This window comes from Danio rerio, chromosome 1, assembly GCF_052040795.2.
Source record: "Danio rerio strain M-AB ecotype USA chromosome 1, GRCz13ab, whole genome shotgun sequence".
Taxonomy (NCBI): domain Eukaryota; kingdom Metazoa; phylum Chordata; class Actinopteri; order Cypriniformes; family Danionidae; genus Danio; species Danio rerio.
Genome location: NC_141021.1, coordinates 11,761,265 through 11,787,054, shown reverse-complemented (window position 1 = coordinate 11,787,054; position 25,790 = coordinate 11,761,265). Strand labels below are relative to the sequence as shown.

At 35.7% G+C, this 25,790-nt stretch overlaps 1 protein-coding gene across 17 annotated transcripts in view; it reads left to right on the top strand.

Annotated features, from left to right (window-relative positions):
- The window catches only part of trpc5a (transient receptor potential cation channel, subfamily C, member 5a), a 146,338-nt gene that overhangs the window by 109,460 nt on the left and 11,088 nt on the right, over window positions 1–25,790 (top strand). For 16 of the 17 annotated variants that reach the window (NM_001441823.1, NM_001441824.1, NM_001441826.1 and 13 more), the window contains 5 exon segments: window positions 3,353–3,675; window positions 15,295–15,490; window positions 17,424–17,636; window positions 23,861–23,902; window positions 24,124–24,213. In NM_001441823.1, coding sequence (NP_001428752.1) covers window positions 3,353–3,675; window positions 15,295–15,490; window positions 17,424–17,636; window positions 23,861–23,902; window positions 24,124–24,213 — 864 coding nt within the window. 17 annotated transcript variants of the gene reach the window in all.

The window sequence follows — 25,790 nt, the reverse complement described above, 5'->3', positions numbered from 1 at the left end:
GCATAAGCGACAAGACTTTTGTCAGGTAGTGCATATACTCTAAGTCACATGAGAGAAACACACACTCAGACGCTCACAAATATCCAAATGTGAAACAAGTTTTGCACATTGTTTTCCTTTTTTATGCTTACTGCATTATATAAGCATGCATCAGTTCCAGATAATAAAAAAACAGACATATATTGTGGAAAAGTATGTTCTTTGTATTATGTTTTGCTCATATTGCGCTCTCATAATAATTGAAATAATAATACATTCTTAAAATTATTATAATTTTCTTTTCATATTCAACCAGTCCTATTTAATAGTAAGATTTCAAAACATGAGATTAGACTATGAATGTATTAGCCAGTTAATATTGTGGTCTTATAGTCCCAGTAGAGAGCAGAATTTAAAGGAAGAAGAGCTCAGCCATGCCTGGCACTGAAAAGCCAGCCTTATTTCTCTGCCCACTGAAACATGGAATTGAGAGATGGTGTTGAGGGGAGAAGCGTCTCGTTCTACTCTCAACTGAAGTTATGCAAGGAAAGAAATGTCAAAGAGAAAGCCTGTTAGACCTTTGACTCAACTGTCTGGAAAAAAGACAGAAGCGTATCCAGAACAAAAAAACTAATGGAAGAATTTCTCAAGCTGGAGATTAGATTTTCCTAATGAAGCCATTTGTTGGGTAGAATTCTCTGAATCTGAGGGTAATGTTGTCTTTTGCGACTGTTATTTGTATTGTTACAGCACCTGATTCACTCAAGGAATTATGCAAATCAGGTAATGCTGCAAACACGCCTACCAAATTAGCGCTGATTGCAATTTGCATTGCAATTTTCACCACTCCAATCCGAATCTGCTCTTTAAAATGCCAAACATTCTCGACTACACAGCATGTCTAGATCTACAGTATGAGCGTCATCATACTCCTTCATCTTTTGATCATCATTTGATGAATTGCGGCTGCCATGATCACTGGAAACTGTACACAGACATCCCTTTCCAACACAATTACCGCCAGCGTTCGTAGGCGGTAATAGTGCAAAGTTAACTGCATCAGGCAAAATAAGCTAATCCATTCACGTTCATGAATCCAATCCATTGAGCTTCGTTTGCATTAAAAAAAAAGACTCGTTTACCTAGAAACAAATGGCAGTGACTTGGCGATGGATTTTAAAATGCATGATGCAGTGCTATACTAGTGCATTTACTGTAGCAGCAGGTTGTGTTGGACTGTGGGTGTTGCGGTATGTGAATGAGGCTAAAAATGGACTCTAATAAATATGCAAACACTTGACCAACCATCTGCAAGCAATGCCCCATTGTGCATGCAGTACACTATCATTCAGAAGTCTCTAAAAATTGAGAATGAAATAAATCGCATTTTCAAACTGATTGAATACACACAAACATGATTTTTGCAGGTTGTTCAAACTGTTTATTTCAAATGAGCTGAATTAACACAATTATTGAGCTTTTTTGAGACAACTTAAATATTTTATATTTAATCCACTTAAATTTGCAAAAACAATTAGGTTAACTTAATTGATTTGTGTTAGGAAGGAAGTGTGTGGAACCCAGCCCTTTTACAGTGTATAAACAGTCATTTTAACTTGTAACTGTTGAGCAATAGTTAAATAAATACAGCTTTGGTGACTGCAAACCTTTGAACAGTGCTGTATTTGTATTCTTGCAATGTTCTTGCATATTTATCTAATTGCATTTTGAACCTGCAGGGTTTTGTTCTCAGCACAATATTGTGGCACAATGTAGAGATCTGAGTTCTGAAACTAAATCATGCAAGGATCACATTGTACATTGGTTATATTTTAAAAGTCGTATTTATTGCACAATGACCCGATTTATGTATCTAAATAAATACATATTAAAATTTGGATGAGAAATGACCCATGAAGAGAATTTTTTAAGCTGTGTTAAATGTGTAAGGCATGTCAAATTGCTATAGAAATACATAATTTATTGAATTCAACATACTCTGAAAAAATTATTCATTGAATTTACTCATTTTTTAAGGTACCTGGTTGCAAACAATTTATTTCGGGTGAATTTAAACAACCTAATTAAGTTGAACATCACTACATTTAATTTGTTTGACTAAAATACAGTCCCTATAAATTGTTTGTTTAAAATAGTGTAGTAAATCCAGTGAATTGTTGTTTTCAGGGTATGATTCAGTGTATAATATAACTGTGTGAATATCTTTGCCAAAAGAAAGAAATTCAAATGACATGGTATGTAAGTAATTTTAAATTCCTCATTTTGGGTTATTATCTTTTATTTACTGACATAGAATGAGCAAATGATTCACTTGATTCATTCAAAATGTAGATTCATTTATACTCACAGCTGCACATTAATCAGAAACAGACAACAGTTTTGGATTAATAGCTTGGATTGCTTTGGCAAAGCTGACAAGGGCAGTGTCTAAAATATAACACAAAATTATTTATTCAATTCAACAGAATCCTTTGTCAATATCTTTAATGATTTGCTAAATAAAGAAATTCAAATGACATGAAGGTGAGTATATAATCTAAAATGCTCATTTATGGATAACCATCCTTTTTTACTGATATAGAATGAGCAATTGATTCACTTGATTCATTCAGAACATACAGTTGAAGTCAGAATTATTAGCCCTCTTTGAATTTCTTTCTTTTTTTTTTTTTTTTTTTTTTAAATATTTCCCAAATGATGTTTAACAGAGCAAGGACATTTTCACAGTATGTCTGTTAATATTTTTTCTTGTGGAGAAAGTCTTATTTGTTTTATTTTGGCTAGAATAAAAGCTGTTTTTATTTTTTTAAAACCCATTTTAGGGACAAAATTATCATTAGCCCCTTTAAGCTATATTTTTTCTCGATAGTCTACAGAACAAACCATCATCATACAATAACTTTACTAATTACCCTAACCTGCCTAGTTAACCTAATTAATCTAGTTAAGCCTTTAAATGTCACTTTAAGCTGTATAGAAGTGTCTTGAAAAATATCTAGTTAAATATTATTTACTGTCATCATGGCAAAGATAAAATAAATCAGTGATTAGAGATGAGTTATCAAAACTATTATGATTAGAAATGTGTTGAAGAAATCTGCTCTCTGTTAAACAGAAATTGGGGAGAAAAACAAACAAGCAGTCTAATAATTCAGGGGGGCTAATAATTCTGACTTCAAGTGTATATTCATTCACACTCATCGCTGCACATTGATCAGAAACACACAGCAGTTCTGGATCTATAGCTTGTATTGTCATTGGCAAAGCTGACAAGTGCAGTGTCTAAAATATAACACAAAATTAACAAATGATAAACTGAATGTTTTCGTGTGTGTGTCTGTGTACTCTCCAGTATAACAGTTCTCGTCCGCGAGAGGAATGGGAGATGTGGCATCCGACGTTGATCGCTGAAGCTTTGTTTGCCATCGCCAACATTTTCAGCTCTCTTCGGCTCATCTCTCTGTTCACGGCGAACTCTCACCTGGGCCCGCTGCAGATCTCTCTGGGCCGCATGCTGCTGGACATCCTCAAGTTCCTCTTCATCTACTGTTTAGTGCTGCTGGCCTTTGCCAACGGACTCAACCAGCTTTACTTTTACTATGAGACAGAGGCGGCAGATGAGCCCAACCACTGCAAGGGGATCCGCTGCGAGAGGCAGAACAATGCATTCTCTACGTGAGTTTATTACTTTTAACAGAATTATAATCCATGTTTTTATTTGACTTTCATCTGCCATTATTTAAGTCATTTAGTGTTACTAAGTTTCAATAGAGACATAAGTGAATGAGTTGTGTCTTTAATGATGCACTAAACACTGCATATAAAGTCTTGGTCATTCATCTTCTGGTTTGAAGTCCTGACCCTGTCCTATGCAATTAAAATTGCAACAGTTGAGAGCTTGAACTGTTTTAAAAAAAAGGTTTTAATTCAAGTTTTGTACACAATCTGGGTGTCCTCATCGACGATTCCCTTAAATTTGACCAGCATGTTGCTTTTATTGTCGCCTCAAGTTTTTTTCAACTCTGTTTACGCTTCAAAATTAAACATTTTTGGCCTGAAAAGTCATGTGAGACAGTTATCCATGCGTTTATAACTTCATGCTTGGATAACTGTAATTCTATACAGTACGGCATCTTTAAATCCCAGGTAGTGTGACTTCAAGTGGTCCAGAAATCTGCAGCCAAATTTCGTAAAACGGTCACAAATATGACCATGTCACTCCCATCCTACACTCCCTCCATTGGCTTCCCGTTCATTTCAGGACTGAGTTAAAAAATCTTCTGTTTGTATTTAAGTGTCTACACAATTTGGCACCTAAATAATCCGTCAGATATGCCGCTTTCCTATAACCCAGCAAGAAGATCTTGTAATCTTAATTTATTGAAAATCTTTACCTCGAAGTTCAAACAAAGGGGGAAACCAAGATTTTTCGGTGGTGGGTCCTCGTTTATGAAATGGTCTGCATAATGGTCAACCCTCAACTCAAACTCACACGATCTCTTTAACTTTTAACAAGTATTAATCTGCTTGTTGTTAAATGTACATGTTTCTTAACTTGCCTGCACTTGTTCCTTCAAGCAGTTATTGCTATTTGTGCTATCCTATTTGTAAAATCCTCACTATCTTAACCTCGTATTGTTTTATTTTACATTTTGGTCAGCCCTAGCTGTTTTGAAAGTGCTTTATAAATTTGAAACTTAAACTTATAATATTTTTGGTTAAAACCATCAGGGTGTTCAAAGTGCACTTTTTCGTCAAGGAATTTTCATTATGATGGTCTCAAAGAACAGGCCCAAAATAAGTCACCTTGTTCATGTTTGGTTGAGCAGATGCTGTTTTCTGTGCTTCAAAAGCAAAAATTATCTTTGCATACACTTCCAATGGATGAGGACTTAATTATCACACTCTTAAAAAAATCAAGTGAAAAAGGGGAATAAGGAAAGTGAAAGAGTGAATATATGTATATATGTGCTACTGTGTATACACTGAATGGCCACTTTATTAGGTAGACCTGTCCAACTGCTCATTACATGGCATCACATGGCAGCAACTCAATGCATTTAGGCATGAAGACATGGTCAAGACGATCTGCTGCAGTTCAAACCGAGCATCAGAAATGAGAAGAAAGGTTACTTACAGTAAGTGACTTTGTACGTGGCATGATTGTTGGTGCCAAATGGGCTGGTCTGAGTATTTCAGAAACTACTGATCTACGAGGATTTTGATGCACAACCATCTCTAGGGTTTACAGAGAATAGTCCAAAAAAGAGAAAATATCCAGTGAGCGGCAGTTCTGTGAGCGCAAATGCCTAGTTGATGCCTGAGGTCTGAGGAGAATGGCCAGACTGGTTCGAGCTGACAGAAAGGCAACAATAACTCCTTATAACCTAGGCATCTTTAAATGCACAACGTCAAACCTTAAGGCGGATGGGCTACAGCAGCTGAAGACCACACCTGGTGCCACTCCTGTCAGCTAAGAACAGGAAACTGAGGCTACAATTCACACAGGCTCACCAAAATATGTCAGATTGAAGATATGTCAGATAGAAGATTGGAAAAACATTGACTGGTCTGATGAGTCTCAATTTCAGCTGCGACATTGAGACGGTTGGCTCAGAATTCCAATCATCTCAGACTGGTTTCTTGAACATGACAATGAGTTCACTGTACTCAATGGCCCTCACAGTCACCAGATCCCAATCCCATACAGCACCTTCAGAAAGTGGTGGAACAGGAGATTCGCATCATGGATGTACAGCCGACAAATCTGCAGCAACTATGTGATGCTATCATGTCAACATTGACCAAAAACTCTGAGGAATATTTCCAGTACCTTGTTGAATATATGCCACGAAGGATTAAGGCAGTTCTAAAGGCAGAAGGGAGTCTAGTGCTAGTAAATGTGTACCTAATAAAGTGGCCAGTGAGTGTATAAATAATATTAAGTATATATAATTAGGATATTTAATGACTTTTTTTTTTACATGATCATAATGGTGACTTGGGTTTTGTTAAACTATTTAAATAGTTAGTTTTAGGTAAGTCTTAAAGCTTCCTCCACTTTGTTTAGAGCACACATTTATTGCTCCCTACACTGCAGCTCCAGGTCAGCCTCAGCCAATGCTGATTGGACAAAACCGACGCTGCTTCTGAATATTCATCAACACCTTTTGCTTTTCCAGTGATTTGTTGATCAATGACGCATCGATAACCGCACGATCATCCAACACCGCACAATAATGCAGGTTCAAGACTCATATCATGAATATTTATGAGAGCATTCGTTGAGAAGAAGACAGATCTGTGCTGTGGCTCGGAGGAAACTGCAGCTGCTCTGTGAAATATAAACACCTGAATCATAAAAAAAAACACACAGCATGTTGTTGAAACGTCTGGGGAATTTTCTTGCTTTTCCATCAGAATTCAGTTTTTTTTTTTTTGTTGTCGTCGTCGTTGCCTGCAGCTTCATATGAGCTGTATGTGGCATTACCACACCGAGATATCAAATCCCCAACCCCATATCACATGTGAAGCAGCACGAGCTCCTTCAGGCTTCCTGTGGTGTTTTTCTGAGCTTCAGTCACCAACACTCTTCTTCACAGATTAAAGTCTTTGACATTGCATGTGGTTTGGGCCTTTCAAAATGACACAATGCACAAAAAAACAAACATAATTTTTCAGTATTTGTGTCATTTATTTAGGTTGTGCTGGATAGAAAAAGACAAATAGGATCCAACTGCAGCTAATGATAACTGAAATCTTTACAAAGCTTTTGTGTGGAGCACGTATTGGCACACACTGTCATGGTCTCATGACTTCAGTTAACAGGTCTTTATTCAGTCATTACTGTTTTTAAACATTTAGAAAATGTAATGGATCTCCACTTGGGGATTTATATTAGTCACTAGGCAAATCTTAAGTTTTTTTCTGATCAGGGATCAGTTTAAGGAGTTTGTAGAAGTTTTTAATGAGACATTCCTAAAACGAAAAGGAATAATATTACACTACCTGACAAAAGTCTTGTCGTCAATCCCAATTGTAAGAGCAGCAAACAATAACTTGACTTTAAGTTGATCGTTTGGAAAAGTGGCAGAAGGTAGATTTCTCAGATGAATCAGATGAAATTCTTCAGCAGGATAGCGCTCCTTCTCATACTTCAGCCTCTACATCAAAGTTCCTGAAAGCAAAGAAGGTCAAGGTGCACCAGGATTGGACAGCCCAGTCACCAGACATGAACATTATTGAGTATGTCTCGGGTAAGATGAAGGAGGAGGCATTGATGATGGATCCAAAGAATCTTGATTAACTTTAGGAGTCCTGCAAGAACGCTTTCTTTTCCATTCCAGATGACTTTATTGATGAGTGATTTGAGTCATTGCAGAGATGTATGGATGCAGTCCTCCAAGCTCAAGGGAGTCATACACTATATTAATTCTTTTTCCACTGCACCATCACTTTATATTCTATACTGGACATTATTTCTGTTAAGTAACAAGACTTTTGTCTAAGCAAAGTCAGAACTTACTGTCCTAATTAAATAATTAAAAATCAAGGCATGATCATGTTATATTTTGGTAAAATAAGCGTAATCTAGAGGCCTTTACTTTTCATATAAACCTCTTCTGATACCAAATGATCAACTAAAAGTCAAGTTATTATTTGTTGTTCCTAAAACTTTTGTAGGCAACATAACTTTTGTCAAAACTTAGTAGTATAGACTTTTGTTGTCCTGTTTAGCAAAGCACACGGTGAATCAAACATTATATGCCCTGTAGCACTGATAAACAAATGCATATAATGCAGACAACTAACAAGGTGACAAGCAGGCATTGGAATATGAGAACCAGGAACTAAAACAGGAAGTCAATACAAACACAACTGAAAATTTTCTACATAATTTATATAATATAATATAATATTAAATAATAATAATATATAATATAATATAATAATTATCATATTATATTATTATTCATTGCCAGTTACTATACTGTAGTTAACTAAATGAAAATCTATTGTATAGAGTGACCAAGAATGATCTTAATTCAAGATATGTTCTCTGAAACTAAGTGTCCATATGTACTGTAGCTGAGAATTATATTGCAAATGTAATCAAAGTTTGATTTCTCATTTATAGAAATTTACACTGACCGGCCACTTTTTTTGACACTTCATGTCAGGAACACCTGACATGGTTGTTGGTGCCAGATGGGCTGATCTGAGTTTTTCAGAAACTGCTGATCTAGTGGGATTTTCACGCACAACCATCTCTAGGGTTTACAGAGAATGGTTCCAAAAAGAGAAATTTACCAGCGAGCGGCAGTTCTGTGGGTTCAAATGCTTTATAGATTTTCTTAGTACAATTTGGGCCCGTTAGTACCAGTTGAGCATTGTGTCAACACCACAGCCCACCTGAGTATTGTTGGTGAACATGTCCATCCCTTTATGACCACAGTGTACCCATCTTCTGATGGCTACATCCAGCAGAATAATGAGCCACTACATAAAGCATGAATCATCCAGACTGGTTTCTTTAACATGACAACAAGTTCACTGTACTCAAATGGCCTCCGCAGTCACCAGACCTCAATTCAATAAAGCACCTTTAGGATATGGTGGAACAGGAGATTCACATCATAAATGTGCAGCCAACAAATCTGCAGCAACTGTGTGATGCTGTCATGTCAATATGAACCAAAAACTCCAGAATATTTTCAGTACCTTACTGAATCTATGCTACGAAGGATTAAGGCAGTTCTGAAGGCAAAAGTGGGTTCAACCCAATACTAGTAAGGTGTACCTAATAAAGTGGCCGGATAGTGATGATGACTTTTTTAGAAACATTATGCACCGCTAAATGATTTTTTTTTTTTGTTCAGTGCATAGTGGCAAATTTCTGAGACCAAATCTTACACACACACACTTGCACCAGTACGTTCAGAACATATTCATGTTTCTCCATATTATTTTGGCCTTTCAGTTGGAAGGCTTGAAATGCCAAGCGTGGTCTGAAACGGCAGTGGATGTGAAGCTGCTGGCTCTCGTGGCTGCCAGTTGTTATGTCACTTGCTCTGACAGGTCATTGAGGTGCTGGAGGAAACCTGTGTGCCTCCATTAGGGCTCCGCCACGCGGCTCTGTCACGGCTGTGCTGTGCTGAAGCTGCTGGACACGCTGCACTTCTTAGTCATTTATTATATCAGTGTCATTCAATCTGCCAGAAATAGCACTGGATGCAGACTTGTGACTGTGTCCTGTGTGTTCAGAATAGACAGCACTGTTCACAGATATTGATGGCCTTTTCAGAAGAGCTGTGCCCATTCATTGCTAACTACATTACGTTTATTGCCACATAAATTTTAATATCACTCATATTTATTTCTGTTTCTTTTACATTGTAACATTTAATCATTTTACAGATGCTTGTATGCAATTATACAAGGTGTTATACAGTTGAAGAACCTCAGCCCTCCTGTGAAATTCTTTAAAAAATATTTCCAAATTGTTGCTTAACCGTGAGATTTATTTTTTTAAACAAAATAGTTTTGATAACTAATTTCTAAATTAAAAAAAAATTGTCTTTGCCATGATGACAGTAAATAATATTTTACTAGATAGAAGTTGTTAGGATTTAGCTTAACGTGCAATTTAAAGACTTAACTAAATGATCATATTATAGGTAAGTTAGGATATTTATAGGGAAGTTTTTGGATAACATTGGTCTGTCCTATTGACAATTGGAAAAATAATTATTTAAAAAATATTGCTTAAGAGGGCTAATAATATTGACCTTAAAAACTGATTTTAAAAATTAAAAACCGCTTTTAAATGTAGCCAAACAAAAAAATAAAATAAATGAAATAACTTCCTCAGAAGAAAAAAATGTCATAGGACATACTATGAAAATATTCTTTGTCTATTAAACATCACTTGCACAGGAAATATATAAAAAGAATACAATTTTTAGTGGAGGGCTTATAATTTTGACTATGACTGTATACATATTGTATAAACACTCACCAGCCACTTTATAAGGAACAGCCTACTAGAACCAGGTTGGAGCCACTTTTGCCTTCAAAACTGTCTTAATCCTTCATGGAATAGATTAAACAATGTACTGGAAATATTCCTCTGAGATTTTGGTCCATATTGACATGATAGCATCACACAGTTGCTGCAGATTTGTCAACTGCACATCCATGATGCTAATCTTCCGTTGCACCACATCTTAAAAATGCTCTATTGGATTGAGCTCTGGTGACTGTGGACTGGAGGCCATTTGAATACAGTGAACTCATTGTCACTTTAATGAAACCAGTCTTAGACGATTCATGCTTTGTGACATGGCGTTTTATCCTGCTGGAAGTAGCTATCAGAAGATGGGTACAATGTGGTCATAAAGGGATGGACCTGGTCAGCAACAATATTCAGGCAGGCGGTGGCGATCCCCCCACGTTACACCACCAACAGCAGCCTGAACCATTGATACAAGGCAGAATGGATCCATGCTTTCATGTTGTTGATGCCAAATTCTGACCCTACCATCCGAATGTTGCAGCAGAAATCGAGACTTATCAGAGCAGGCCAGATTTTAACAATCTTCTATTGTCCAACTTTGGTGATCCGGTGCCAATTGTAGCCTCAGTTTGCTGTTCTTAGCTGACAAGAGTGGCACCCGGTGTGGTCTTCTGCTGCTGTAGCCCATCTGCCTCTAGGCTGGACGTGTTGTGCGTTCAGAGATGCTCTTCTGCATACCTCGGTAGACGAGTGATTATTTGAGTAACTGTTGCCTTTCTATCAGCTCAAACCAGTCTGACCATTCTCCTCAGACCTCTGGCATCAACTAGGCATTTGCGCCCACAGAACTGGCGCTCACTGAATATTTTCTCTTTTTCGTACTCTTCTCTGTAATCCCTTGAGATGGTTGTGCATGAAAATCCCAGTAGATTTAAAGTTTCTGAAATACTCAGACCAGCCCGTCTGGCACCAACTACCATGCCATGTTCAAAGTCACCTAAATCACCTTTCTTCTCCATTCTGATGCTTGGTTTAAACTGCAGCAGTTCGTCTTGACCAAGGCTGCGTCTGAAACCGCATACTTCCATACTATACAGTTAGCTAAAATCAGTATGTGACTCGAGTAGTATGTCCGAATTCATAGAATTCTAAAATCATTATGCGATAAGTACCCGGATGACTTATTACTTCCGGTATATATTTGTGTGTATGTGTGTGTGTTTATGTGTATGTTGTTTCTAAACATAAGTACTGTATGATTCATACAGACTGTATATTATATTTTTTATTCTATGTTTTAAGCATATCTTGTTTCCTAGGCCACAAAGTAAACCTGAACTGCCACTGCACGTGCTGTTGAGAATTAAAGGCAGTGAGACGTTACAAGTCTGTTACAAACACCAAATGAAAGGATTTTTTTTTTCACCTGTCACACTGGATTCCCAGATGCAGCTCTTTTGGTTGTCAGTGTTAGTCTCTCAGCAGTCGTGCTGTGTGTTTCTTTTGTGTGTCTGTGCCACTGAAGTTCTTCCGATCAAACACAGTCTAATACCATGGCTGATCCACGGCGCCGGGTTCTTTCTGCTCTGCCCAAACTCATCTTTCTGTTTTCAGGAAAGCACATTTTATATATCGCAGCCAAGACTGATGAAAGCTGACGATGTTGAATATTTAATGCAACAGAAAGAAAAAAACTATTTCTTTCACCCTAGGGGAGCTTGTAGACACACAAACTTTGAATCTTGAAGTCGACTGTTGATGCTGTAGACTGAAATACTGCTAGTGCTTTAAATGTAACTTCACCTCTAATCTCTATATCTCTATATTCAGTGATTACTGGAATGTCCCTTAAGACTCTTTAACATCATATCCATATGCATCAAAATGATTTGATTGATTGCTAAAATGATGAGCAATTAAAAAACAACAACAGATATATATCTGTCTGTGTGTGTGTGTGTGTGTGTCTGTGTGTTTGTGTTATATATATATATATATATATATATATATATATATATATATATATATATATATATATATATATATATATATATATATATATATATATATATATATAGTGAAACAAAGCAATATTTTGTGGTTATTCATATACATACAGTTGAAGAATTATTAGCAGGGTGCCAATTGGGGAGGTCAACTTTTCGGTAGTAGTTTAGTGATACATGCTTCAGTGAATCAAATGTACACAAAAAAAATCCGTAATTTTACGGTTTATTTCCGGTAGCTGGGGTGCTGAAAAAAGAGTAAATAACTGCTGTAAAATAACAAACTTTACTGTAAAATAACAGAGGTTGAATTACAGAAATTTACCAAAAATTTAAAATGACGGAAATTTCTGTAGTTTAATGTCCGTTATTTTATGGTAAATTTCTGTAATTTAACATCTTTTTTATGCCACCCCAGCTGACGGTAAATTTACAGATTTTTTTACTGTGTAAGAGTGTATTTTAATTGCATCTAATTTATTAATAAAATGTGTACATTTTCAATGTTTTGAGGGATATTTAATGACTATTTTAGAGGTTACTGTAGGTCAAACTATACAAATTATGCGTCTAATATTTATTTTTAGGCTACATGCAGAAATATACACCTATTTTAGAAGAAACTTGTTTTGTGAATGTTTAAGATGTCTCTCGGTGCTCTAGAAGTGCCTGTATCAGACTGTTGAACAATACTAATCCCAGCATTGATTGGCGTGATTGAATGCATCACAGTGGTATAAATCGTTATAAGAGGGGTAACATTTATATTTATATTATACATTTTTAATTATTAATATTTAACATAATAATCAGAGATCAGAGAAAGCTATTTAATTTCTGTTTAACGGAAAGATTTTTTTTTCCAACACATTTCTAAACATAATAGTTTTATCATGATGACAGTATCATATTTTACTACATATTTACTAGATACTTGCATTCAGCTTAACCAAGTTAGGGTAATTGGGCGAATCCTTGTACAATGGTTTGTTCTGTAGACCATCAAAAATATATATTACTTAAGGGAGCTAATAATATTGACCATAAAATAGATTTTAAAAAAGTGTAAACTGCTTTCATTTTAACCAAAATAGAGAAAGACTTTCTCCAGAAGAAAAAAAATATTGTAATATAGGAAATACTGTGAAACAGTCCTGCTATGTTAAACATTATATACGAAATATTTGAAAAACGAAAACAAAAACACAGGAGTGCTAATAATTTTGACTTCAACAGTATGTGTGCGTGTTTGTTATAGTTTTCCTAAGTATTAATTTCATATTAGTTTCTTATTAATTTCATATGAATAGCTTAGATGTATTTATTAATGCTTATCCATTAAATAATAAGCTTATATGGTAAAATTACCACTTGTAATGTGTAGTTGTGTTTGAGTAAATTGTTTTGTATTCCTTAAACTACTGATGACATTTCCAAATGTAGTATTATAATTTACAGCTGTTTTGTTGTTGTTAAATAAAATCACAATAAAAGGTGCCAAGTTTTTAGACATTTTTTTTTGTTTATACAAATTTTTAGACAAGACAAAAAAGGTTGGGTTTCCCCCCCAACAATAGATTTGTGCTGGGACAACATCAAGGAATTAAGTTTTTTTTTGGATGTTTTTTTTTTTAATTGTTAATTGAACATAAAACAATTAAATTATCACAAAAATTGTGTTGTTTCAGCTCATTTTAAACACGTTTGAACAAAGAGCCAATGTTTTTTTTGAGTGTACCAGTTTTTTAATATAACAAGATTTTCCTGCAAAATACTTAAATCATAACAAATGAAAAGTGTGTTTTTTTGACTAACTTTGTTATTCAGTAATCAGACCCTTATTAAATAAAACAAATATTATAATTCTACTTAAACCCACACTTAAAGATGCTGTATGTAAGATTTTGACTCTTCTAAAGGATAAAAATACCATAATATGTTTGCAGACGTTTAGGAAACATGCTAAGTGAAAACAATGCTGAAGTCAGATATTCTGCTTTGAAAATGTGTGTTACGTACCGGAATGTCTGTCTTTGTTTTGGTCGCTTTAACCTGCCAACTGCCACTTTAGCCAATTATATTTCAGCACCCAGGGTTGCCTTTGTGGAAAACAGCGTATTTCATTCAGCAACAGCCTCCGAAATGAGACCCAGATTCAGAGTTCCACCTGAGAAGGTTATTAACTAGAAAATAATATAAATATCACAAAAGTAAAAATTTGGTGAGCAGGTTACATTGTAACCCCGTGTCCTAACAACAAGGCAAGATATGGAGTGATAAGCAATTTGGCTGTTTGCACCAGATGAAACACGAAAGAAATTTTAATACAGCCATTCAGAAAAACAGCACACTCACTGCACTCCAATTAAATGGTAAGGTTTATAATGTAATTAATACATATTAAATCTCTTTACCATTAATAAATGCAGGCTACATGCTGAATCATTGATATTTGTTAGTCACAGTTGGAAAGTTCCATTTTAAATGGTTTATTTTACTTTCAAGATCTGAGGTGAACTATCTGCTGCTGCTTTCAGCAGTATTTCAATAAACATCATGTAAAATGGCATTCAAACTCACATTATAAGCATTTAACACTGAATAAGGCACATGAGCTGTATCTGAGGTGATCGTTGTCATAGTTTATTAAAAACTCCTTTTGATATGGTAAATATTCCTTCTATTGCATGCCGCTGCTTTTATTTAGAACATGGTTTCTGTCTGCTTTTAGGCTTGATAGTCAGGCACACTCCTGTTGGTGTTGTCCATCTGGCAACCTGTGCTTGTGTGTGTTTTGAACCAGGAGTGCAATACCTAGTTCAAGCTCTAGGTGTCAATCATACTGCAGCTTTAATAAATCCAATCTAGAGAATTGAATTATGTTCTCTTAATTTGTTCCCATAGCTATAATGCATACTATATACAGTATATAATACATAACACAGGAAGTTACCACCAGCTACAATTGCAACATTTGTTTTTCTTTTTACTAAAATACATGATTTCTCATTTCATTTATTTGTTATTTTTTCTGACTGAGAAAATGAACATATTGCAATTGCCCCATCTCACCCTACTTATAATCTCTTGCAGTAATTTCATTCAGACTCATTTTTAATAACTTGATCCATTTCTCATTATTTACTAATGAACTGTTTACCCCCGGAGCTTTGTGATTCCCTCTTACCCATCCTAAATACATGTGTACTGTTGCAGCACAACATTCTGATTCATGCGTCTTTTCTCTTCTCTTCTGTTTCTCTTGGCTTTTAGGTTATTTGAAACACTTCAGTCTCTGTTCTGGTCTGTTTTTGGCCTCTTGAATTTGTATGTCACCAATGTAAAGGCTCGGCATGAGTTCACAGAGTTTGTTGGAGCCACCATGTTCGGCACCTACAATGTCATTTCGCTGGTGGTTCTGCTCAACATGCTGATCGCAATGATGAACAACTCCTACCAGCTCATTGCTGTGAGTACTGATCCAAATAATGAAAATGGCAGACAAACAGTTGAAGTCAAAATTATTAGCCCCCCTGTGAATTTTTTTAGCTTTTAAATATTTCCCAAATGATGTTTAACAGAGCAAGGAATTTTTCACAGTATTTCCTATAATATTTTTTCTTTTAGAGAAAGTTTGTTTTGTTTTATTTTGGCTAGAATAAAAGCAGTTTTTAATTTTTTTAAACCATTTAAGGTCAAATCTGTTTGCCCCTAACAAAACTTTGTTTTGATTGTCTAGAGAACTAAACTATAGTTATACAATAACTTGCCCAATTACCCAAACCTGCCTAATTAACCTTGAAAAAATATCTTGAAAAACATCTAGTAAAACAATATTTAATGTCATCATGGCAAAGATAAAAGAAATGAGTTATTAGAAATGAGTTATTAAAACTATTATGAAATATCAAATTTCTGTAAATAGAAATAGGGTAAAAAATATACAGGGGGCTAATAATAGTGACTTCAACTCTATATGAAGATGATCAGTCAACAAATTGCATGCTGTTATCTATTGTACAACTTGATTTATTTCATCAAATATCATGTAAACTTTTGGTTTCAATTGTAATAGGGTTTAATATTATGTTTTTTATATTAAATAGGTACTTTTGGTCAACTCAATTCATAAAATTGCTTCAGCTCTCTAAGCAAATTAAGAGCATCAAAAAGGTTCTTTTTTACTTTTTATAGCTGTATTAAACTTTTCATATGCCACTGTTAGTATGAATTCTAATGCCAACTACCAAATAAGATATTTACAATTTAGTCAAGTTTATTTATAAACAGATTTCGAGAGGATCACGTGTTTATATTTGTTCATAGCTTTACCAACTTTAGCTAATAACTGATTATCCTATCAGACGATCCTTAACTCACTATAAATAACCAGACTTTTCTCATCTCAATATCTTCGTCTTGAAGAAACCCCCCCACCCAACCCTACTTTCCCTCCTTTCAAACGGGCGTTACGGTGGCCAGTGATTAGCGCTGTTGCCTCACAGCAAGAATGCCCCTGGTTTAATTCCTTTCCAAACCAGACAGCATTTCTGTGCGAAGTTTGCTTGTTCTCCCCGTGGTCGCGTGGGTTTTCCCCGGGTCCTCCGGTTTCCTCCCACAGTTCAAAAACAAGCACACTAAACAATTAATCCAAAATATTTTAGCTAAACTCTGAGTACACCTTCAGCATCCATATCTGACACTTAGCTACAATAAGCAGGAGGGGGAGTCATCGAGATCTACCTGAGCTCAAACTCCCCTCTCGCCTTGCAATGGGAGGGAGCCCAGGGCGCGAGGATCTTATAAGCTCAGGGCTCTCTCCCGGGACAGCACGCCAAACTAGCTTTATTATCAATCATCAGCTAAGTGTGAACTCTTGAAATACAACTTGTAAACACTAAACATACTCGCACTAAAGTATGATTTTTTTTAACAGATTTTTTTTAAAACTGAGTTTTGTTTAGTCTACATATTTACCTATATATTGTTTACAGATGAGGTCTGTATCTGCTCAAAGAAGCATATTAGGGAAATTCATCTGTTAAGAGTTAACAGTTAAGCCACTGATATCTTTCAGGTAACATTTTTCATGCACTAAAAGCAAAAGTGACTGCCGTTACCCATAGTTATTCAATCATTCACTCATTCATTCTCCTTCAGCTTAGTCTCTTTAACCATAACAGTACAAGACAACTTGGAAACAGTGGAAGCACAAATGCAAATTTGAACATTCCATTGTGATCATATTGTTAATGTTTAATATATAGCTGACTATAATGAGGTCTGAATTTTCCATGATTATCGTTCTTTAATCACACGTTATCATTGTCGTATATAATATTGTATTTGATATAGGACTAAACACTATTCAGTTTGTATCATTAATAAATCTTTCATCATAGGACCATGCTGACATCGAGTGGAAGTTTGCTCGGACCAAGCTGTGGATGAGTTATTTCGATGAGGGAGGGACGCTCCCCCCACCGTTCAACATCATCCCCAGTCCCAAGTCATTCTGGTACCTGTGCCGATGGGTTCACGGGCGGCTCTGCGGGTCGGAGACTGCTCCACCTGAAGAAGACACGCATAAACATGAAAACCTGAAGGAGTTCACGGTAAAGAAAGCAGTCCGCATCCATCTGAACATCGTGGCTGTGATTTTCATCTGAATCTGATCAAGTGGTTCTGGTTCAAAATGACACTTTCAGCACAATGCAGCTGGCTCATTGTGTAACCAATTACCCATTACAATGACTAACAGCACAGGCACACACATATATCAGCACATCAAATGCTAAAACGGCTCATTTACATTTTTATTGCTTTTGAACTGTTGGTTTTTGACTCATAGTGGGATGCAGTAATTGTATTTAGACTGGTATCATCATGCATTGCTTTCAGGTATCATTGGGTGAAAGAAATATACACAAAAATCTTTGACTTTAACCAAGACAATGACTTTAAAGGCGAGCATATTCAAATAACATTTGATCAGATACTCTTCTACCAATGTGGATCTCCAATTGGAGTCAGAAACAGTGACATCAGCGTGTGGTTTGTCAACAACACCATGCAACTGAAAGAGATAGTTCACCCAAAAATCATTACTATCTTCCACTTGTTCTAAACCTTTACGAGTTTTCTCGAAGATATTTTCAAAAGAAGATATTTTAAAAAATGTAGGTTGCTGTGACCCATTGATAGTTTTTTCATTCCATCTATGGAAGTTAATGTCGCAGCAGCTGGCATTCTCCAGAATATCTTCTTTTGTGTTCAACAGAAGAAACTCATAAAGGTTTAAAATCGAATTATGGAGAATAAATGATAAGGTAATTAAAATTTTGGGGTGAATTACCCCTTTAAACAGATCAATAAATATTGGGACATAGACAATTCTAACATTTTTCGACTCTATACACCAACACAATGGATTTGAAATGAACTCTGGACCTTTTATCTGCTCATTGTAATTTGCTCATTGAAACCTTTGTTTCTTTTTTCTGTAGAACACAGAATAAGATGTTTAAAAAAAATGCTGGTAGTTATGAACCATTGATAGTATTTTTTCCCTACTATAGAAGTCATTGTGTCGCAGCAACTGGCATTCTCCTGAATATCTTCTTTTGTGTTCAACAGAAGAAAGAAACTCTTAAGGGGTTAAAAATTTTGGGGTAAATTAAACCTTTAAACCAGGGATCTCAAACTGCCAGCTCACCCTCCTCCTCCCTCTGGCCTGCAATGCCCTAAACAACCCCCAACCCCGCTCCTCTGTTCATGATCGTCCATCAACCCCACGTTCTTTAGTCCACGACCATCAATCAGGTTTTCGCCTTCCTCACGATCATCAACCCCTCACACTTGTTGGCTTTCTCAGCACATGCCACTGCATGGTACTACATCAGACTCAACCCGCCCCCCCCAAACCCCTTTCCCAATCTTAACTTCATGCGATCACAAGTGTCATTTACGGATGTTAAGAAGACCCTCCTATCACTTGTCAGTCCCTGAAATGGCCCCCCGCCCAGTTAAGTTTGAGACCCCTGCACACTTTTTTATCTTCTCATTGTAATTAGGATAATGATAGAATAACACACACTTGACCATGAAACAGTGCAGAAGCCAATTGTCCAATTAATTTTGGTCCCCTAACAAGTGGGAGGGACCTATTGAAACTGTTGTAATTCCTACAGCGTTCACCTGATTTGGATGTAAATACCCTCAAATTAAAGCTGACAGTTTCATTTCAAATCCATTATGTTGGTGTATTGAGCCAAAAATGTTAGCATTATGTCGATGTCCCAATATTTATGCACCTAACCGTATATGCGCATATACAGTAATTGGGTATACTGTGCATAATATGACCATGGAGTTGCAATTTACATTAATATTTAAAGGAAAGTACAGCATACACAAACATTACACCAAGGTTTTGGGTCCGTCTTTTGCTAACTGGTGCTGCATAACTTAATACAAATACAGGTAAAACTGTGAGAATACTAGTGATCTCTGTTTTAATATATTTGAAAATTCCTTCAATGGCTTAGTCCCTTAATTAATCAGGGGTCACCACAGCGGAATGAACCTCCAACTTATCCAGCATATGTTTTACACAGCGGATGTTTTACACACAAACACGGGGAGAACATGCAAACTCCACATAGAAACGCCAACTGACCTAGCTAAGGCTTGAACCAGCGATCACATTGCTGTGAGGCAACAGCGCTACCCATTGCGCCACCACACCACCCCTGTTTTAATGTATTTTAAAACAGTTTAAGTAATTTATTCCCATGATGGCAAAACTGGCATGAGTGGAAATCCTGCTATGGCAAAGGCATGAATAATAATTAAGTTAGATAACCAAAAAGGTTACCTAGCAACATTTGCATGACCTAATTAATATTCATGAGAAAGGTCTTTGCCATTACCTTGACATCACAACCAGTGTGTCAAACCCACCCTCCCCCTATAACTTGATCCACTGCTTTCATTCAGACCGGTCTGAGCGTTAGCAAATTTCGTTTCAGTTAAATCAGTGAGGTGAAATTTCATATGAATTAATTAAAGTTCCATGAAAGGAGATTCTTTTATTCAACAAGTTTATACTTCTCCTTTGATGATGATGTAATGAATTGTAACATGGCCCGAGTCTGTCTGGAGTTTAACCTCCTGTGTTGCCATGCAACCCCCCCTTTAAACACCTCTCGTCATCTGTGTTTCGAATATAGGCTCGCTTGTTCCACCTGACGCACTTTTATTACAAATCCATCTCTCTACACGGCCTTTATTGGTCTGCATCAATAGGGATGTTCATGTACTCCCCTCTCTTTCTCAAACTGTCATTCACACACATACACACACACAACCAAAGCACACTCACTCAAAACTCTCTCCCACATGTTTGCTGGCATTTGCTGTGCTGGGATCAAACCTTGATCATTATATAAAGCTGCCTACATGTAGAGCTAAGAGGAGAGCAGCTTCCCTGCAATATCTGACAAGAATACTAAAGATCTCTCACGGCTCTTACTGTAAAATTACAGTCCTGGACACGTTATAGGTAAACCTGTTCATTGCAAATGAAAAACAGCCAATGATATGGCAGCAATGAGGATCTTCTGCAATTCAAACTGAGCATCAGAATGGGGAGGAAAGGGTTATTGCTGCCAGACAGCTGGTCTGAGTGTTTGAAAACACTGATCTACTGGGAATTTTCTCGCACAGCAATCTCAAGGGTTTTAAAAAGAGAAAATATCCAGTGAGCAACAGCCCTGTGTGCAGAATGTTCTTCTTGTTACCACAAGTCAGTGACTAGATTGTTAGATTGCTTCTGAATGCAATGAATTCAGATAAATTATTGACCTTATTCTTCGGAAGTGCGCTCATTTTTGTGATTGTTTTAGAACTTCCGATTCAGTTGCCTATGAGAGAAATGATTAGGAATAATATATAGCAGAAAACGGTCAAACTGCTTGCTCTACAAACAAGTGTGTGCATGATTATACATAAAAAGTAGAATAATATAATAATAAAATATCAGTTTGCAACATCAAGCAGCAAAACGAGCTGTTGTTAACATCTAAAAATGAATGGAAGTGAATGAGACCGGAAGTCTTGAGCCAAAATGATTCAAATGGCTGCGCCCATTCATACACGGAGAATAAGGTCAATAACCGAGGCCTGCAAAAGAGCATCTCTCTTTTATTGGACACAACATGTCAAATACTTCAAATGCACAGTAACTGATGAGGCAGCCTGATTGTGATGTAATTTATTTATTTATTTTTTTTATCAGATTAGTGGCTAATTTAGAGTTCAGTCATGTGAAAATATACAATTTCAAAAAGGAGGCATGGGACTTAACCCCACTTCTAAATCCAACCATCATTGGGGGATAAGCAAATCGTATTAAATAGTTTGAATGTGCTCGTATAAATTAGACACTGAATCAAAAAAGTTACAAATTGCCATGAGATTGTGTTGGAGGAGGCTACAATTCACACCAGCTCAACACAATTGGACACATAAGAGTGGAAAAAGGTCTGATGTGGTTATAGTAAAACAATAGCATTGTGAAACAATGCATCACAAAGCTCTGATCATCTCTGACTAATATATCTTTAACATGACAGTAAGTTCAGTGTGGTCAAAGGGTCTTCACAGTCAGGAATTGGAGATTAACATGGAAGATGTGCAGCTGACAAGTCTGATGTAATTGTTGTGATATGAGGAATGTTTTCAGCTCATTGTTGAATCTACAGTATGCCGTGATAATTTAAGGTAGTTCTGAAGGCAAAAGTGGGTCCAACCCAGTACTAGCGCACTGTGATAAATATCCAAAAATTAGCAATTTTCCATATTTTAAGATTCATGTTTTGTTGTGTTCCCATTTTATTTATGCTTTTGAATTGCATTATGAGACCTTGATCTTTTTTTCCAACAACTTTTAACCTTGAAAAGTTCAAAAAAGTGATTTTTATTAACATTTTGTATAGTTTAAAGTGATTTATTGTCTGAGTTGGTGTATATTATGATAATAAACTGCCAGTGCATTTTCTGTTGTTTTACAGACGTATTTCTTCTTAACAACTTAAATGTCAATAAAAGTCACTTTGTTCACATGTACAGTTGAATTTTTAACATAAAGTTGACAGAGCAGAGATCAACATCCTATAATGCAATTCACAACAGTAATTAAACAGAAAACCCTAGTGATTCACAAAATATGGAAACTGTTAATTAACAAATTTGTTTTTGCAGTGCAGGCTGTGCTTAATAAAGTGGCCAGTAAGACTATAGTATACATCAGATTTCATCTTTAGATTGTGCACATGTCAATATTTCAGTCGGAAGTATCTGCTGGACTAATACATCTCAATACAATAGACAATGACATTCCCACATGCATGGGAATTTGCATTGAAATAGCTTCGGAGAATTGTGATTGATATCCTCATTGTGGGAAAGAGTCGATGTAAAACTAAGATTGTTTCTTCATTTCCATGAAATTAGCTACCAATTGACAATGAGAATTTTGTTGGAGAAACGTCAAGCAGCCTGAATGTCCAACTAGCGGTTCAACAGCATCAGCAGATTCAACAAGTTTCTTCTACCGACACTAAAGACATTTAAGTTATAAAAGACAATGAGACAGTAAGAAATATAAATTAATATTTGCTTTAATAAATCTGAAACAAATATATTGCAAAGTTACATTTTTATTCAACCTCAATTTTGATACATTTTTAGTTAATTATTCTGCAATTTAAGTACAATAATGACTAGAGATGCACCGATGTATCGACCAACAATCAGTATCGGTCGATATAAGCTTTTGCCATCGACCGATTATTTAAAAACATAGTGCCGATATATCCTGTCAGTCAAATTGTGCAGGAATGTGATGCGCTGTGTCTCTTGTGTGGAATTACTTTGAAGTAAGTCACAATGAGAACAAAACTGTCATTTGTAAGCTATGCACAGCTAAAATTTCGTAAGGTGAAATTTCTGTTAAACATTTTACCAATAAAATAAATTGATTACACACTTTAAATGACTTGCTCGCGCAAGTGTTTGACAGCACCCGAAAATTCAAATCTGACAGCAAGAAAGCACGTGAAATTACTCGGAAAGTAATGGAATATATTGTGCTTGACGATTAGCCATTCTGTTTATGAGACCATTCTCTGTGAAACAGCTGTTCAATTAGAGAAAAAGTTTTACATTCATTATGTTCAGAATGATTGAACTTTTGGAATTATTATGGGTAATTAATTAAGTATAAAATGCAGAACCATTAAACTATCGGTATCGACATTGGTATCGGCAGATAGCACTCTAAACAATCGGCTATCGATATCGGCTGAGAAATTTACTATTGGTGCATCTCTAATAATGATGGGAACTACTGGGTGACAAAAAAGTCATTCTTAATTCTACACTAAATTCTACACTAAATGATGATAAAAATGTATTAGACTATTTCCCAGCACTGGGTTGTGGCTGGAAGCGCATTCGCTGCATAAAACGTATCCTGGAATGGTTGGCGGTTCATTCCTTTGTGGAAACCCCTGATAAATAAGGGACTAAGCCGAAAGAAAATGTATGAATAAATGAATGTATTATACTAAATTCATTCAAACTTTTGTGCCCTGTTGATATGTCAGTTGTACAGTAAGTATTAGGGAAACACAATGACACAGTTTCTTGTGGATGACCCGGGCATTTAATTGAATAATTACCCAACAATCAAAGAAAAAATCTCATGTATTTAATTAAGTTAATGAGCGCAGTTTCCCTGAATAATTACTGTGTGAATTCTTGTTTCTCCTTTCAGGAAAAGCATGCGGACAGGCTTATACAGAATCAGCATTATCAGGTATGCCAGCAGATAAAGCTCTGCTATCACACACACACGTGAGAATACAAACAATGTGCATGTAATTGCATTACAGCGCTTCGCCTCTGGCTTTGTTTCCTCCATCTCTGCTTTCCCTTTGCACCGTCACACTAAGGATTCAGCTGTACATTTCCAGATTAACAAGATTAGGGAGTTCTGTCTGATTGCTTGCGTTCTCTTCTTCTCCTTCAACCCCTCAGGAGGTCATCCGGAGTCTAGTGAAGAGGTACGTGGCTTCGATGATCCGCAGCGCTAAGACGAGCGAAGGGCTGACGGAGGAAAATTTTAAGGTGCTTCTAAAACCGACTGCTCTCTTTATCTTGCATATTAAAATGCATGTTTGCTCAATTAAACTGTCCAAAATGAACTGTTCATTTAATTTAATTTCACATCTCTTAATCACTACACTTATTTATTTATTTATTTATTTATTTATTTATTTATTTATTTAATTATTTATTTATTTATGAATTTATTTACTTAGGCATTTATTTATTTAGGCATTTATTTATCTATGCATTTATTTATTTATTTATTTAGGCAATTATTTATTAAGGTATTTTTTATTTAGGCATGTATTTATTTATTTAGACATTTAATTATCTATGCATTTATTTATTTATTTAGGCATTTATTTATTTAGGTATTTTTTATTTAGGCATTTATTTATTTATATAGGCATTTATTTATTTATTTAGGTAATTATTTATTTTTTAATGTTTATTAATAAACAGTAAAAACGGAAAATAAGCCAGAGTGTTGCCAGATTAAAAAAATAATACTCATACAACCTGACAAAAGAGAGTTTTGTCGTTAATCCCAGTTGTAAGAGCAACAAATAATAATGTGACTTCTAGTTGATCATTTGGAAAAGTGGCAGAAGGTAGATTTTTCTGATGAATCATTTGTTGAACTGCATCCCAATCATCTGAAATACTGCAGAGGATCTATTGGAACCCACTTGGACCTAAGATTCTCACAGAAATCAGTCAAGTTTGGTGAAGGAAAAATCATGGTTTTTAGTTACATTTAGTATGGGGGCATGCGAGAGATCTGCAAAGTCGATGGCAACATCAGCAGCCTGAGGTCACAAGACATTTGTGCTGCCTATTACATTACATCCACAGGAAAAGACAAATTCTTCAGCTGGATAGCGCTCCTCATACTTTAGCTTCCAAATCAAAGTTCCTGAAAGTAAAGAAGGTCAAGGTGCTCTAGAATTGGCCAGCCCAGTCACCAGACATGAACATTATTGAGCATGCCTAGGGTAAGATGGAGTAGGCATTAAAGATGACTTTATTATTAAGTTATTTGAGTCATTGCAGAGATGTATGGATGCAGTCTTTAAAAATTTTTATGACATTTTTTAAATTGTGTTTTATATATTAATTTTATTAATATATAATATATAAATTAATATTAATATAAATTAACAAATAATAATAAATAAATAAACATTAATATAAATTGATATATTAACATATAAATTAATATTAATTAATTTGTGTTGTTAGATTCCATTTTCCCAGAGATGGGTTGCGGCTGAAAGGGTATCCGCTGCGTAAAAACGTGCTGGATAAGTTAGGGGTTCATTCCGCTGTGGCGACCCTGGATTAATAAAGGGACTAAGCCGACAAGAAAATGAATGAATGAATGAATGTATAAATCAATTATATATACACACACACACACACACACACTATAAAAATGCTGGGTTCCACACAATTCCATCATGTTGTCCCAACACAAACTGATTATCTAAAACAAATTTAAGTGGATTGAACAAAAAACAATTAAGTTGTCCCAAAAAAAACCTCAAGAATTGCATTGATTCAGCTCATTTTAAATATACAATGTCAATAAGCGG